At 35.9% G+C, this 16,428-nt stretch overlaps 1 protein-coding gene across 10 annotated transcripts in view; it reads right to left on the reverse strand.

Moving 5' to 3' along the window:
• Window positions 1-16,428, reverse strand: part of PTPRK (protein tyrosine phosphatase receptor type K) — a 619,180-nt gene that overhangs the window by 378,824 nt on the left and 223,928 nt on the right. For all 10 annotated transcript variants that reach the window (XM_086317874.1, XM_086317871.1, XM_086317869.1 and 7 more), the window contains one exon: window positions 6,923-7,194. In XM_086317874.1, the coding sequence (XP_086174000.1) occupies window positions 6,923-7,194 (272 nt within the window). The remainder of the gene's footprint in view (window positions 1-6,922; window positions 7,195-16,428) is intronic.

Consider the following 16,428-nt stretch of genomic DNA (forward strand, 5'->3'; position numbering starts at 1 on the left):
TGGGAGAATACTCAACTAAAAATTGCTATAATACTATTTTTATTGCTCTTGTTGTTGTCTGAGAGTAGGACCCTGGATCCTTCCATACTTTCTTCTGCTACCCTCAATTTGTTATCTTCTTTCTCTGAGTTACAAAATAATTACAGTTGGGCCAAGCGTCATGTTTTCATGCAACAACATGGATCTCTTTTTAATCAGAGAATAACATCTTTCCCAGAAGTCTCCCAGCTGACTTTCCATCATAACTCATTGGCTCGTGCTGTGCCACTCCTATCTGCAAAGTAAGTTGGGGAAAGTGAGTAGAATGACTACTGAACAGAAAAATTCATAATATCTGCAATACTGTCATATAAAATAATGAGCCAGAGTCACTTATAATGGCTGTAAATGACGACATTACACCTATAAGATATACCTAGTGTTATGGACTGAATTGTGTCCCCTACAACACCTCACCAAATTCATATGCTGAAATCCTAACTGCCAATGTGATTGTATTTGGAGACTGTGCCTTTAGGGGGTAATTAAGAACCCAGGTAGTGCTAGTGGTAGAGAACCTGCCTCCAATGCAGGAGGCATCTGAGGTTCGATCCTTGGGTGGGGAAGATCCCCTTGAGAAGGGCGTGGCAACCCACTCTACTATTCTTGCCTGGAGAATCCCATGGACAGAGGAGCCTGGAAGGCTATAGTCCATAGGGTCGCAAGAGTAGGACATGACTGAAATGACTTAGCACGAGCTCAAAAGAGTGGGACCCTAATCCGATTGGCCTGGTGCCTGTAGGAGAAGAGGACAAGACACCAGAGCACTCTCTCTTTATTATGTGAGGTCACAGGGAGAAGGTAGGCATCTGCAAACCAAGAAGAGAGCTCTCCCCAGGAAACAAATACACCAGCACTTTGATCTTTGGCCTTCACACCGTAAGAGAAATAAATTTCTGTTGTTTAAGTCACTTGGTCTGTAGTATTTTGTTATGGTGCCTCAAGCAGACTAGGAAAGAAAATCCATCTAGGAAAGAAAAATACTGCTAACCTCCTTTCTTCCGTGGTGCTCTACAAGGTTGGCTAAAGACCAATAAACATTGGAAGCATCCCAAGAGCTATGGCACAGGAGTGCTATCCTCTTTTCCTCATGCTTTGCATGGATGGTTCATGAGCATGCTCTTATTTCAGCCCCTCTCCTTCAAGAGTAATCTTTTAGAGACTTTTTATTTATGTAAACAGTCATTTGGTTTAAGTCCCAATCTTCTTGGATCCAAAGCAGCAGTATCTCTGGAGTGCAACAAACATTCCACTGCCAAAATATCAGTGCAGTACATGTTAACATAAACCTTTAAAATGGAAACAAAAATAAAAGACCCCATGCTTGTCCAGTGCTTACAGTTTTTTTTTTTTTTTTTTTTTTAAACCAGTGGAAAATGTTAAGAAGAAAATGGCTTGCAAAAGTTTAGTGTTTATTTCTCAGTGAATTCGGGGGTGAGAAAAAAAAGGCACATTCTGCTATATTATCACTTTCCAATTTCAGGCCAAACCCCTGTAGTTTTCATCACGCATCATTTTTGTGATTAATGATGTGCACCCAGTTAATGGAAAACAGCAGATTAGGTTTCCACTAATAGGTTTGGAAGTTATGTCTGTCTGCCTCATTTGGTAACAACCTCACTGTTCAGTAAGAAACTAATGGGTTTAATCCCAAAGCAGAATTTAGTTTTACACATTCAAGACAGGTCAGATTTCCAGAGTGGAGAAAATTATATTCTTAGAGGTGTGCTATTCTTCAGTTCAGATTCAACACTAAGATAATACCTCATGATATTTGGGTTGTTTTTTGTTTTCTTTATTTTTGCTTCTGTTTAGCGAGCAATTTAAAAATTTACAGTACTTACTTAAGGTCGATAAAAATAGGAGGAAATAGCAACTTGTAACCATGGCAAAAAAAATGCATGTAATATGCTACTTTCTGTAATTAGTACACTAAGCTAAAAAGACATCTATTGTTCTGAAGACACAGGTGAGAAATAATTCCTTATGCATTATTGTATCACTGCAACACTTATGTCAGAAATTAATTCACATTTGCTCGTCCTGTTTCACTATAGACAGTGCTGGTTAACCAAAACAGATACGCTAGAAAGCAAACTAATCAAGGAACAGAGAAATCAAGAGGCAAGAATTCTAGTTCCATTTCTGTCTCAAATTACTTTGGAAACAATTCTTTTGTTTTCATTTTTCCCACCTCATTTTATATCTATCCCTCTTAAGTCATTTAATAATTGCTATTAAATATATATTGTTTCAAAGTTTTATCTACGCATATCTCACATGCCCATCTGGACGAGGCTCCTTAAAGGCAGACCCCACCTCTGATTAACATTTTTATCTTTACATTTATTTATCTTTACATTTTTAAAGGGCCAAGCTAGACTGTAAGCCTCAGGAAAAGAGGGATTTTACCCGTGTATCTCCAGAAGTTAGCATGATGTGTTAATAATGTGTAAAAATATTAGACATTTTAATAAATTAAAAACCAGAAAAAAAGAGAGTGGGGTGGAGAGAGGAGGTGTAACACAAAGGACTTTTCAGGCAGTGAAAATACTCTGATTCTATAATGATGAATACATGTCATTATATATTTGTCTAAAGTCTTAGAATATATAACACCAAGAGTGAATTCTAACATTAACTATAGACTTCGAGTGATTGTGCTGTGCTGTGCTATGTCGCTTCAGTCATGTCTGACCCTTTGAGACCCTATGGACTGTAGCTCCTCTGTCCATGGGATTCTCCAGGCAAGAATACTGGAATAGATTGCCGTGCCCTCCTCCAGGAGATCTTCCGAACCCAGGGATTGAACCTGAGTCTTTTATGTTTCCTGCATTGGCAGGCAGGTTCTTTCCTTCTAGCGTCACTGGGGAAGGCCCTTGAGTGACTATGATGTGTCAATACAGGTTCATCTATCATAACCAACACAGGTTCATCAATCACACCTCTCTTGTAGGAGTTGATAATGGGGGAGGCTATGCATGTGTGGGAACCAGGGATACATAAGGATGTCTCTATACCTTCCTCTCAAATTGACTATGAACCTAAATCTGCTATTTAAAAAATATACAGTATGTTTCACAATTAAAGAAAAATGCTGAGCAGTTATTAAATCCAATAGAGTTATTTTTTACTTATTCAACATAATGTTAACCTAATTTATGATAAACACTCACTGTAAGAGTAGTTTACTAGTATAAACACCTACGATAGAGTGTTCTAAACACTCTGTATGTATTAACTCATTTAATACTTAGAAAACCCAGTGAGACAGGTACTGTTGTGATCCTCATGTTTCAGATGAGGAAACTACAGTAAAAGAGATTAAAGAACAGCCCCAAGGCTGTACATCTGCTAAATAGTAGAGTCAAGATTCGCCTAGGAAGTGCTGGCCCCAGAGTCCATGGGCCCTTATCCTAATCTTCCAGATAACCAAAATTCATTATTCAAAGAATCACTTTTGCCTTTATTTCACAATTTCATGTACTTTTTTTCAAATCTGAGGTTTCTTGAGGTTGAAAACTAGTAATCAAATTACCACATCAATCTTCTCTTTAGGCATCTGATAAGATGGAATCTGTGGGAAGGGAAAACCATACCAAGATATATTGTATCTTTTTCAGATATTTAGTTCAACAGAAAAATGGAAAAGAGAAGGACTGGCTTGTAAGGACCATTTGTTTTCACTTCCAGGATTGTGATTTTTATACAAAGGTTATCCCATACTATTAATAATTAAAAGTAGTAGTATTCTCAGCCTATTTTTGATTGCTTCTGTTGTTATTATTAAAGTTGGGTGAAAAGGGGTTGTACAAGATGGGTGGTCAGATACAGAATGGTTCAAGCAAAGAAAGATAGGCGTCTTCACCAGACAAACAAAAGAAAAGGCAGTTAGAAAAATGAGAAAGTTAAAACAAACAAACAAAAAAGGTTAAAGAAGTCCAGAGAGTGTAAGATCTCCGGAGAAGAGAAGTTGAGAAAATTGTGGAACCAAGGAGATCAATTTCTAAGAATATCACAATTCTACTTAACCTAGAGTCTGGAAAAATTAAAAATAAATGGTATTTTTTTAAGAATAAAGAGTAGATTTGTAAAATGGCACATTGCAATGGCTATATTTTAATTTTAAAAATACATAAAGTTTCTGCATTAAACAATAGTCAAAAGTTTTTCATGTTATTTCCTAATAGCAAAAATCCTACATAAATATAGTTGTTTCTAATAACTGATATACAGATACTACTAGTATCTGAATGACAAAAATTGATGAAAACATCAATCAAGTAATTTACTGAGCACTAAACACATGAATAAAAAATATTCTACTCTGTTATTTTCTCTCATTGATTGTTAAGCTTTGCAGGTTAAGGAAAAGGATGTGGAAGTAATCACGTAAGAAATTGCTCAAATTTTAGTCTGCAACAAAGAGACATTTACCCACAGGTTCTATGTATTTAGCAATCATTTTCTCAAAGAGATCCGCAAAAAGATCTCACTGGCCGGGTTGAAACTTGCACAGGTTCCTTTTGCACAGTTTTATTGAAAGTACCGCAGGTAGAAGTAACCTAGGCAGCTCTGTCATGAAAAATGAGACTGAACAAAGAAACATTTATCCAGTTCTTGGTATTATAACTCAACATTAAAAGTAACATTACAGAAATCTGCACCATAAGGAAATGTTATGGGGGGAGGGGCTGGGGGAAGGAGGGATGGACTGGGAGTTTGGAATTAGCAAATGCAAACTATTACAAATAGAATGGATAAACAACAAGGTCCTACTGTGGAACTATGTTCAGTAAAGTGTGACAAACCATGATGGAAATGAATATTAAAAAGATAAATATATATGTATAACTGAATCATTTTGCTGTACAGCAGAAATTAACATAACATTGTAAATCAACTATATTTCAATTAAAAATAACAAAATAAAATAGAAATTACAAGTTGGTAAAAAAAAAAAAAAAGAGAGAGAGAGAGAGAAAGAAAATGTTATATCAATGATTCAAAGATAGATCTTACCAAAAAATAGGAGAAAGCATAATGTATTCTATTTCTGAGTTACAAAAGATCAGCAGTATGATACCACAGATACATTATTTGTTGAATTTACCAAAATCTACCTCTATGGGTTTTTATTTCCAAAGATATAACTAACAGTTTCATTCTTTTGAACTGTCTATGCAGGTAGCAAACAAAAATCAGGGTTGAATATAAGCAACTGGACTCTAGAATCCAAATTTTTAATATTTCTGCTAGATTTGTTATCTGAGCTTTAACTTATTTTAAGGAGGCTGAATTCATTGGCAGCTATATTTTGCTGAATCAGAGCTTTTTCTTTTCAATGTTGTGTTAAGCTCTAGTAACAGATTATAAAGAAATTAGTATAAAAACAATGTGCTGTGAGGTTGACCCAGCAATGACAGCCATCAGCCCACTGTTGTCAGAGATGAGCCCATTAATCTTGCTTCAGTGCTCTTAGCATTAGTTTTACACAGCTCCATCTACTCACCTACCACATACGCAGCCCTCCCAGAGCTGTGCGCCCTGAAGAAGCAAATGGCTCTCCAGGATTGCTGAGAAACATCCTTCTGCTCAGGAATAATGGAATCAACTAGCACCTAATAAGAATCCACTGAAATCTTCATAGACACATAACCCTAAATGGAGAACCTTACCTTTAGAACTATAACTATGAAGTAAGAGACTTTTAATAAAACAAACAAACAAAAAATCAATTCAAAAACAAAGCGATTAAAACAATGGATTGATTCCCTCACGCCTCTTCCCAGGAATAAAGAAAAGCTTAATATGCTTTTTTTAAAAGCAGAAATAAAACTGTTATTACCTTATAAATTATTCACTGATGTTAATAAAAATACACTTTTACATAACCCATCTCTGTTAAGCTCTATAATAAGATACAAATAGGCAAACCTTTTAAAAGTTTAAATTCCAAGATCTAGCACAGAAGTGAATTTTCAGGAGAGGTAACTTTCTGTTACCAGGTACTGAACCTCACATGAAGATTACTTAACAACTTTCCAAACTGGTAAATGGACTTTTTTGGTTAAACCATATAAACAGTCACACAACTCACAATGTAGGTGCTGACACTATTCATTGTCCAGTTTACTCATAATTACATCAAGCATTTGTGGGGAGTGGAATCCAAAGGCCACGTTTGGTTGGTCCAACATATGGACCACGTTTTTTGTTGATTGTTTTTTTTTAATGGTTGGGCTGGAAAAGCCCTGATAGGTCATGTACAGAGAGACTTTCGAGTCATAATGAGTAATTAGACAGTCAAGTGGCAATGGGATAGAATGAAGCAGTCACTTAGTCACTAGAATGAAGACTCTAAACTCTTAACGAAATCCTTTAGTTTTACCTTGAAGCCAGAACTCAAATTCTTGGTGAGGTTTTGTTTGCTTTTAACTTTATGTAACTGACAAAATACTTTAAAATTATTGAAGATGCCTCTCCTTAGATAACACATTTCATGAAGCCCTATTTCATGTTTATTTTTTGAATATTATTTTCAGGAAGTTATTGAACCAATCTGGTCTGAATATTATGCTCAACTCAATAAGACTATTTCTTCCAGAACAGAGATACAGAAATACATCTATCAGTAAGCAGCTCTTCACCAAACAACCAACAAATTTTGTACCTAAACTACCTTTTGCCATATGTTGAAATATCTTCTGTACTTTGAAGATTTTGTGCCAATGTATTTAAACATATTCTCCAGAACAGTGGTGGAGGAGGACTAAAGAAATCATCTCTCATCCCTATGAAGCTAGTATTTACCTCTAAATATTATATACACAGTGAGATCCAAGGACATCAAATCATGAACTAGAAAAGAACAGATGATTACCTGATATTCATTGGGCCAAAAGGTGCTCACTGCTAGCTCAGCCCGAAGCCAATCTCTACCCGTGAATCCAGTCACATTCCAAATTGGATTGGCAAGAGGTCCTTTATTCACCCTAACCAATATGTTCAAAGTGCCAGGATTCAGCCCTTTCTGGCTGTATAACAGGTAACTGAAGTCAATACAATGAGTGTCGTTCTCCTTCATTGTAGGCAGCTGGAGTCTGGCTTTTTCTCCAGGGTCATGATCTGAAGAGTCCACTATCATATAGGAACCTGAAATGACATCACATAAAATAAGACCAAATAGATATATAAGCAAAAGGGAAAATATAATAACAGAAATAAAGCTAAAAATGATACCAATGTATTCTGAGTATTAAATTTAATTTAAAAAGACTATGTCTTCCAGAACAGAGATATAGAAAGATATCAAACAAGTGAATAGATGAACTGAATTCATAGGGGGTAACAGACATTGTTTAAAGTACATAACATGTACAAATTAATTTACTCTCCACAATAATCAGTTATTCTTATTTTACAGATTAGGAAACTGAGGCACAATTAGTAACTTAAAGTCAAACAGATCATGCAGAGCCGGGTTCAATCCAAATTCCCACCCTAAATTATCTCTACTCTTGCTAAACAAAGGTCTTTTAGCAAACAATCAAAGAAATGTATTATTGGCCTGATTTACAGAGGGAGTGTATTATTCTTTCCCCATTCATAATTTTAACTCAGAGAGGGGCTACTAGTACAGATCAGAATCAATTTCTGATCTCAGATTCCAGGATCATCATGTAAGCAAGTTGTGTGACCTTTTGCAATGTACTAAGAATTCTGGACTTGCTCAAGGAATAAGGATACTTTGCAGTGTAAGTGTGAGGACTGAAGTGTAAAAATGCCAAAATTTCTAGAACTGAGAATCTGACACAAAGCAGATTCACCTACTTGGAGCCTCTGCCACTAAGTTGACAGCTAATCACCACTTATATTGTCCTTGAATCTGCAATAGTCTCTATGGTCTTATAGAGCTTCCAGATACCTGGTTTGAAATCACTAATCTACTCCACTACCTTTGGCTTAATGAATATTCATTTGGAAATCTAACAGGAGGAGGAAAAGAACATAAAGAATCTCAGCCTCCCAGTTCCTCATACTTCCACCCTCAAACACACACTCTTTGTGTGGCAAGCAAAGTCATACAGAGCTAAGTGTAAAAATGGGATTTGAACATTAACTGCTGATATTAGTCCAAGGAGCTTTAAAAAAAAACAACAACCAGTTTTTCTCATGTCCCTGTGGATGTTAACAAAGTCATATATTACAAAAATGTAAATATTTACATTTCAAGTAATGATACCCATTTATCACACTTAAGGTAGAACACAAATTTTATTGTAAAATATTTTTCCCTAGGGTGTAATTTTAACACTCCCCGCCAAAATGTATTACATGTAGTGTTACAGAACCCACAAGGGTTACACTTTGACTTCTCTTCTTGACAAACCTGAGGAATTAATCAACCCTCTGTGTCTCCTCCTTAAAACATAGTAACTGTTTCCATGGCACACTAACCACTCATTGACTACCCGTCAACCCAGTTCAATTAACCCTCAATTTACAAGTTCAAATCATAGCACATAGGAGGGCTTCAACTATTTACGAAACCAGAATTTCAAGATTTCAAGTCTGACCAATTCCTGGTCAATGGGTATTATATGGTTCAGAACTTTTGTGAAGATTTCAAGTGATAACACTGTTAGTTATTTAAGCCAAGGACAGAATAAGCTTACTATAGTGATCATCATTGACATTACTTTCCCTTAATTTTTCTCAGTTCTCTTTTCTTGTAACCCCCCGCTCCCGATTTTCACAGATTGCACATTCATAGAATAAACTATCCTTGTATGTTTTGAAGAAATTTTGTCCTTTTCTTTCAAATAAGATATTCTGGATCCCAAACCAATTTATAGAAGCAGGATGCTTCTGTTCTTGGTTATACTCACATTCTACAGTCCATGGCTGAACTACAAAGATGTCTTTCAGATTCACCGCAGCAGAACAGATCAATTATGGCTTTTAAGAAGGACCAGATCTGAGATCTTAGATAAGCGACTTAGTGTTATTGGGCCTCAGCTTCTTCACAAACGTTGTGACCTATTTCTCCATGGCTATCAGTATTTTTTCAATGACACATTATGGCATTAGTAGATTTAAATTATTTTTACAACTCTGCATCAATTATGACTTCTGTCAATTTTCAAATAGTGCTCTCTAAATGACTTATAGGCTTTCAAATAATTATTTTCTTCCATTATGAAATAAACTTTGAAATAAAATATTTTGTCTCACATTTTATTTATATACTATGATATTTACCATTAAGACCATTTAGCCATTTTCAGCCAGTTGCACTTTTAAGCTACAATAATTTTCTTATTAAGAAAATGGGATAAGCAAAGTATATTAATTTGTAGGAATACCAATTTGATCATTAGAAGTCACAAAATAAAACCTTGCCAAATTGTTTCAGCATTTCAAGGACATTCAATGCAGGCTAAATAAAGTTTTACAAGTGTTGATATTTCATTTTTATAAAATGTTTCTGCTAAATGAACTTCTTTCAATGTAGCCTGACTATTGCTACATTTTCAGAGTGCTATGGAGTATCATGCATTTATTTCACAGTTCCAAAAAGGAGGAAACAAGCAGTAGCATCAAAAAGCCATCTAAATCCTTCTGCCATCTGACTTCCTATTAGTGGCAATTTGCCCTGTAGGCACCATGGAGGTAGCTACCTGTTCGACCCAAGATTCCCTTCCATCATCCCAAACACAGAGAACACTATGTTATTCTTATCAACTTCTAAAAATTACTTCCACAGTCTCCCAGAATAACTGGCTACCAAGACATAGAATCAACAAAGTCTACAGTCTGCACTTCCTCATTCTTCACGTTGTAATTTAAGCATATTTACTATTGTTTAGTTATCAGCTAACTAATCCCTCAGATTTCTAATGAGTTTAGTTCTATTCAGCTGTAATTTAGCTATCTCAAGGCTTAATAATGAAACATCTGTGTGCACGTAGATATAATGTACTAATTTTAATAAACGTGACTTCTTTAGTGTGGCCTTACAAATATTCCTTACAGTCTCTTGAGCAACAGAGTTCTCAAATATATCATTTAAGACAGAGGAAGAAAACATAAATGCTTATAATTAAAACTTTTAAAAAGTATAAGCTTTCTGGAAAGCAAGTTGCCAATGAGAATCAAAAATCTTTCAAAAGTTATATGCCTTCTGCTCTGGCAATTCCAAATCTAGGAAGGTACACTAGATAATCACGTGTATGTACAAAGATAAAGGCAAAAAAAAATTCTCATTTTCCTCATTAAAATAAGAGAAAAAAAAGTATTTAAAATTCCAATAATAGACAATTTGTAAAATTATGATAAAAGTTTGAGGAACACTTATGCAGTCATTAAAAATTATATTATTAAAAACATTTAATGGAAAATACAATATGTTAGGTAAAATAAACAGGTTATAAAATATTATACTCACTTATGAAAATATATATTTATATTAAATAAAAGCATTGGTATAAGTGAGTGGGTGTATTCATATATGAACACATAAACACGTAGATACAATTGAAAGAAACAAAAATGCATACAAAATGTCAACTGTATTATCAGGGCAGAGGGGTGCTGTACTTTGTCTTCTGTTTTATTTTCGTTCACACATATTCACTGAATGTTCTATAGTAGGTGTGCAATCGATTTGTACTTTAAAGAAAGAAAGACTACATGAATGCCATCTTACATGAGGACCATCAAAAGGATAATGATAAATACTTAGGAAATAAACACGGAATTTGTTTTGTTTTGTTTTTTTGCCTTTTAAAAATTAATCCTATTTGTATCCCACAGATTAACAGCTTCTTGGCTTTCAAAAAAAAAATACAAAAACTAGGACCTTCTTATTTACTTCAATTCATTAAAAAGAGAGGCTGCAAGTACTTAGCAGCTTTTACTTAGAAAGCCAAAGAAAACAAATTCCATATTAATAAACACCACAGTCCAAAATCTAGATAAACAAACAATGTCCTATGAATTTTCTGTATTAATGAAAACTTTATCTTTATGCTATACTTCTAGGAAAAAAACATAGTAACAGAGAAAATAGGATTAACTGCTAAGAAAATAATGAATGATAAATAGGTTTCTACACTTCATCCTAAACTTCCTTCATTTATATATATATATATATATATATAACTTTCTGAACACTAACAATATTTTCATTGTCAGCTCTTATTCAAAATCCATTGTATTTTCCCTGTAAAGTAAGCAGAGAGAAATTTCCACTTCTCTGCTTAGTACTAACCACGTTCCATGATCTTACCCAAAGTACTACATCTACCTTACCTTTCACTACTTCTCTTCACAAACCAGCTTCACCAACCTGACAGAGCACTCACTGTTCTCCCCACATATCACGCCAGTTTCCTTCTCCAGAATGGGTTCAATCTCTTATAAGAAAGCCTCCCCTCATCTTAGCCCCTAGTCAATTATTACACTATTCTTCTTCAGCCCCAGCCCACCTTGACCTTTCCCTGCCTTTGCTATACAGTTTCAGCCTTTCTTGTTCTATCCCTTAATTATACACTGCCTTTACACAAATCTTAAATAATTTACATAGGAATATGTATATCCTGCAAAAGAGTAATAATATTCTCTTAGAAAGTACATGATTCATTCAAGAGTCCAATCAAAAGAGAAAAGCCATGCAAAAAAATGAAACAGCAAAAGTACAATATAAAGAATTATTAACTATAAGAGGGTGATGTTGTTGATCAGTTGCTCAGTCATATCCGACTCTTTGCGACCCCATGAATTGCAGTATACCAGGTCCTTGTCCTTTACTATCTTCTGGAGTTTGCTCAAACTCATGTCCATTGAGTCGACAATGCCATCCAATCATTTCATCCAAGAGTATAGGGATTTTAAAGGTATAAAGAGAACCCTAAAGGATAACCGCAATACCCAAGGAACAAAAATGTGGAACAGGGAGAGAGACTGCTGAAAATCAGACTCGCTTAGATGTGGTTGCAGCCCCCTGGGTGGTGAAGACTTGGCTAAGTCACTCAGGCTAGAGCTGTTCCACACCTGCCGCCAAGCAGGAAACACTTGCAGGTTTGGGGTGAGCTGTGTGAATGCTGGGGAGAGCCACAGAAAGGTGGTCACCAGGCCAGCACCAGGGCTGTAAGATCTCTGAGACACTGCAAGCACTGGGAAACTTTTAGCCCTGTGGGACCATCAAGAAGAAACTAAAATAGAAATACAGCTCAATCAAGAGTTAAAAGCTCCTTTCCACTGAAATGCCCCCTTGGGGCCCTCTACTGACAAAGCTAACACTGTGCTAGTTTCAAAGGAGAAATGCTTAAAGAGTCAAGCTGCACTCTTACAGAGCAGATAATAAAGGATAGTTTAGCACTGCTCAGCAATGAACTGACACAACATCTGGCAAGGACCTAGCATATAGAAATTCAGTGAATACTAGTTGGTTGGTTAGTTGAATGACTGGATGAATGAGGAGACAAAGAGACTAGCTCTTAAAATATAACTGTTGAGAGTGTGCCAACTCTACTTATATGTGAGATAAATTATCAGAAAACCTCAGAACAACAACAAAAATAAAGCAAACAACTGGAACTGATTTATATTGCTTCCAAACAGAATCATTTGATGAAAAGAGTATATAATATTTGGAAGTACACACTTAACATTTTGATCAGAGTCACTCTTGACTATATATATAAAACCTTCTATTAGAGCAATGGTTCTCAAACATGTTAGTCTTAGGATCACTTTTCCAGTCTTAAAAATATTGAGAATATCAAAGAGCCTTTGTTCCTGTGAATTCTATCAATATTGACCATAGTAGAAATTCAAACTAAGAAATTTCAAAAAAAATTGTCAATTCAGTTAATATTAACAATAATAAATCCATTATATATTAACCCAAATAAAATATTTTTATGAAAAATTACATTTTGCCCAAAAAATGGTATAAAAGGAGGCATATTTTTGCAAATCTCTTTAATTTATGACTTAACAGAAGATATCTTCTTCATTCAATCTGTTGTAGTATCAAATATCATGTGGCCTCTGAGAAATTATACCATACACTCATGAGAAATGAGAAGAAAAACAGTGTCATTATGACAGTAGTTTTGACCTCACAGATGCTCTGACATGGTCTTGGGGACCCACAGCAGTCCCTGGAGTACATGTGAAGAATCACTATATTTTAACATGCATAATTCTTTTCAACTCCATCCTATAATGAGAACCTTATCAGTGTACATATTTATACTGAATCTACTCATTCAGTTGCTGCATGGTATATAGACGTTCTTTACGAAACAAAAGTCTTTACTGAGATGTTGGATGTCTGGAGAATAAAAATTGAAAAAGTTGAATATTTTTACACCAGTATAAAGGGTGTATTAATCAAGGTTCATGAGAGAAAGAAATAGATACACACACACGCACACACACAAAAAGGTTTATTGGAAAGAACTGGCTCATGTGATTACAGAGGCTGAGAAGAACAGACCCAGGAAGAGCCAACTGTATAGTTCTAGCCCAAGTCCAAAATCTAAGTAATGTTCTATCTTAATAAGAAAAGCATGTTTGTGTGTTCTGAAGATCATTTTGAAGAGTTATCAAAAGCTACCAAAGCACCAACACACTGTGCAAAACAGTTAGTTCTTGGCAGTGAGTGAGGTTTTCTCAGTAGAAACAAAAAACATGCCAGAAACTGTTGATGGGAAAAAACTAAAGACGCTGAACACTAATACAGTTTCGTGCCCAGCCAGCTTCAGAAGCCATAATCAGGACCACAAGAAAGAGAACAGTGACAACCGAAATCACAATTTGGCTCCCAATCCATCAGGGATGACTTTTTTTTTTTCTTTGTTGTTTAAGATTAATATCCCTAAGCATTTATGTTGCCATTACTAAACTGAAGGCAATGTCTTGCTTTTCACAATATTTTTCAGCTTCTCATTTCCTTTCATCAAGCTTCTTCTCCTCATCCCATTTTGCTTCATCTGATTAGGTGGCAACATAATATAGCAAGTTACTAAAACTAAGAACCTAGAAAGCAGGTCGATCTTTCCCTCACTCTCCTCTTGTATGTCACTAACAATCTGTATTGCCTCCAAAGTGTCTCCTCAATCCACCCAACATTTCTTCGCCTTAGCTGGTTCACCCAGCTCCCATCATTTCTCAGGAACACAACTAGAATAGACTCCTAACAGGCTTCATGAATTCTATATTAGCAGTCCTACAACAGTTTTCTACAGGCAGCCAGATTTTCCCAAAACAATTCATCTTTTCTCATCTCCACAATGTAGTGAGAATTAAACCCAAACTCTTCACTCTAACCTATCAGCTTTGGTACAACCTGGCCCCTGCCTTCCTCTCTCACATTATCTCCTACCTTCTCTTCCTCAGCCTGCTCCAGCTACAGTGGACTTCTGCTTTTTAAAAATCCAAGTTTACATCTCTTATCAGTGTTTTTACACTGGGTTTTCCTCTGCCTGGAATAATCTCTCCTCAGCTGGCTTATTTTTATCGTTCAGGTCTCAGCTCAAATACCACCTATCAGTGAAGCATTCCCTGGTCTGTTAACAAAGTAGTTCCTTCCAAGATTCCTTCTAACATGCTATTCTTTGTTATTGCCTTCATAGCCCTTGCCATTTACTGAATCCACTTTGTTTATCTGATTGAAAAACTCCACACACACACATTAAAATCATACTTTATCTTGTTCATTCAAAACTCTAGAATAATGTCAGGAGCCTTCAGCACAGAGCGGAAAATTTATGACATCTTGCAACCGCCTATTTGTGCCTTCTGCTCACATGTCTGCAGCACTTCCATAATGCTCTCATACGTAACAAATGTACCGTATCGATCAGAGCACCCCCCCAGCTCTCATGCAGTCTTTTCAAGATCAGAAACCTCTTTTTCCTCCTAGCACTTAACAGAGGAATTCTGCACAGGTAAAGTCTAAGTGAACTCAACTAAAGCAAAAAAAAAAAGAAGAAGAAGGGGGAAAAAAGCAAGCAAAAAGATGAAGAATTTCAAAAGTTATAGCAGTACTGTTTTTCCAAAGACAAGAAGGGAGAAAAACAGTAAATCTGAAATAACTTTAAACAATGTTCTTAAAAACAAAACAATGTTTTCAATACTGACATTTCCCTCCAGAGGTCCCATGATTTTGGTAAGGTTGAAGGATGTGCCCTCACTTTTGTTGCAGTCTGTTATTATTTTCTTCAAACATCTAACTTCTATTATTTCATTTTTTTAAACTTTTTACTTTGTATTGATACATAGTCAATTAACAATGTTGTGATAGTTTCAGGTGAACAGTCAAGAGACTCAGCCATACATATACATGTATCCATTCTCCCCAAAATCCCCTTCCTTTCATGGTGCCATATAACATTGAGCAGAGTTCCATGAGCTGTACAGTAGTAGAACCTTGCTGGTTATCCATTTTAAATACAGTACAGTGTACATGTCGATCCCAATATCCCTAACTATTCCTTCCCCCCATTCTATTACTTAAGATAATGCCTTCCACTAAGTTTGTTTCTAAAAGACAGAATGAGGCACACATTTTTAAAAATTACATTTGTCTCCCAAGCTCCAACACAAAAGAACTAAACTTGCAACTTCACAGGATTCTAGTCCAACAACTTTGTGTGTGTGTGTGCTCAGTCGCTCTGTCATGTCCAACTCTTTGTGAAACCAATGGACTGTGCCCAACAGGCTCCTCTGTCCATGGGGATTCTCCAGGCAAGAATACTGGCGTGGGCTGCCATGCCCTCCTGTAGGGGATCCTCCCAGCCCAGTGATCAAACCCAGGTCTCCCATATTGCAGGCGGATTCTTTACTGTCTGAGCCACCAGGGAAGCTCTGTCTATTTCATTGTCTGAACTTTTTTATCCACATTATGCAGGAATAAAATTTCTCTTAATTCCTGAGTAAGGGCTTTGTGTTTGTTCTAGGTAGCTATCTTACATTTGAAAATAAAATGTATTTTATCTTCAAGAACAGCATCTAACATGTTCATAAAACACAGAATTGTACGAAGATTTCAGATGAAATGAGCACAACATTTCCTTCTTGGGAGACTAGTCACCTCAGGAAGTTTACCTGCTACACATTAAGATCTAGAAACTGGGCCAAACACTGTACTACAGTTTTATCTCCTTCCCCTACTACATCTTAGAAAGCAAAAGCATGAACCCAACTAGCCCTTTGACCACCTGAATTTTAATTTTCACCTCTATTATACAGAAAATCTGTGCAATCTACTATTAAAAGTGTGAATTAATTACTACCTACCCGCCCCCCTGCCCCCCTTAAAGGCAGGCAAATTTTACAACCTGCTGTACTTTTCTCATCAGGATTTTTTAGGAT

The sequence above is a fragment of the Bos grunniens genome, chromosome 9 (assembly GCF_055505025.1).
Source record: "Bos grunniens cultivar Pamir isolate PY7600 chromosome 9, Bosgru_T2T1.0, whole genome shotgun sequence".
NCBI lineage: Eukaryota > Metazoa > Chordata > Mammalia > Artiodactyla > Bovidae > Bos > Bos grunniens.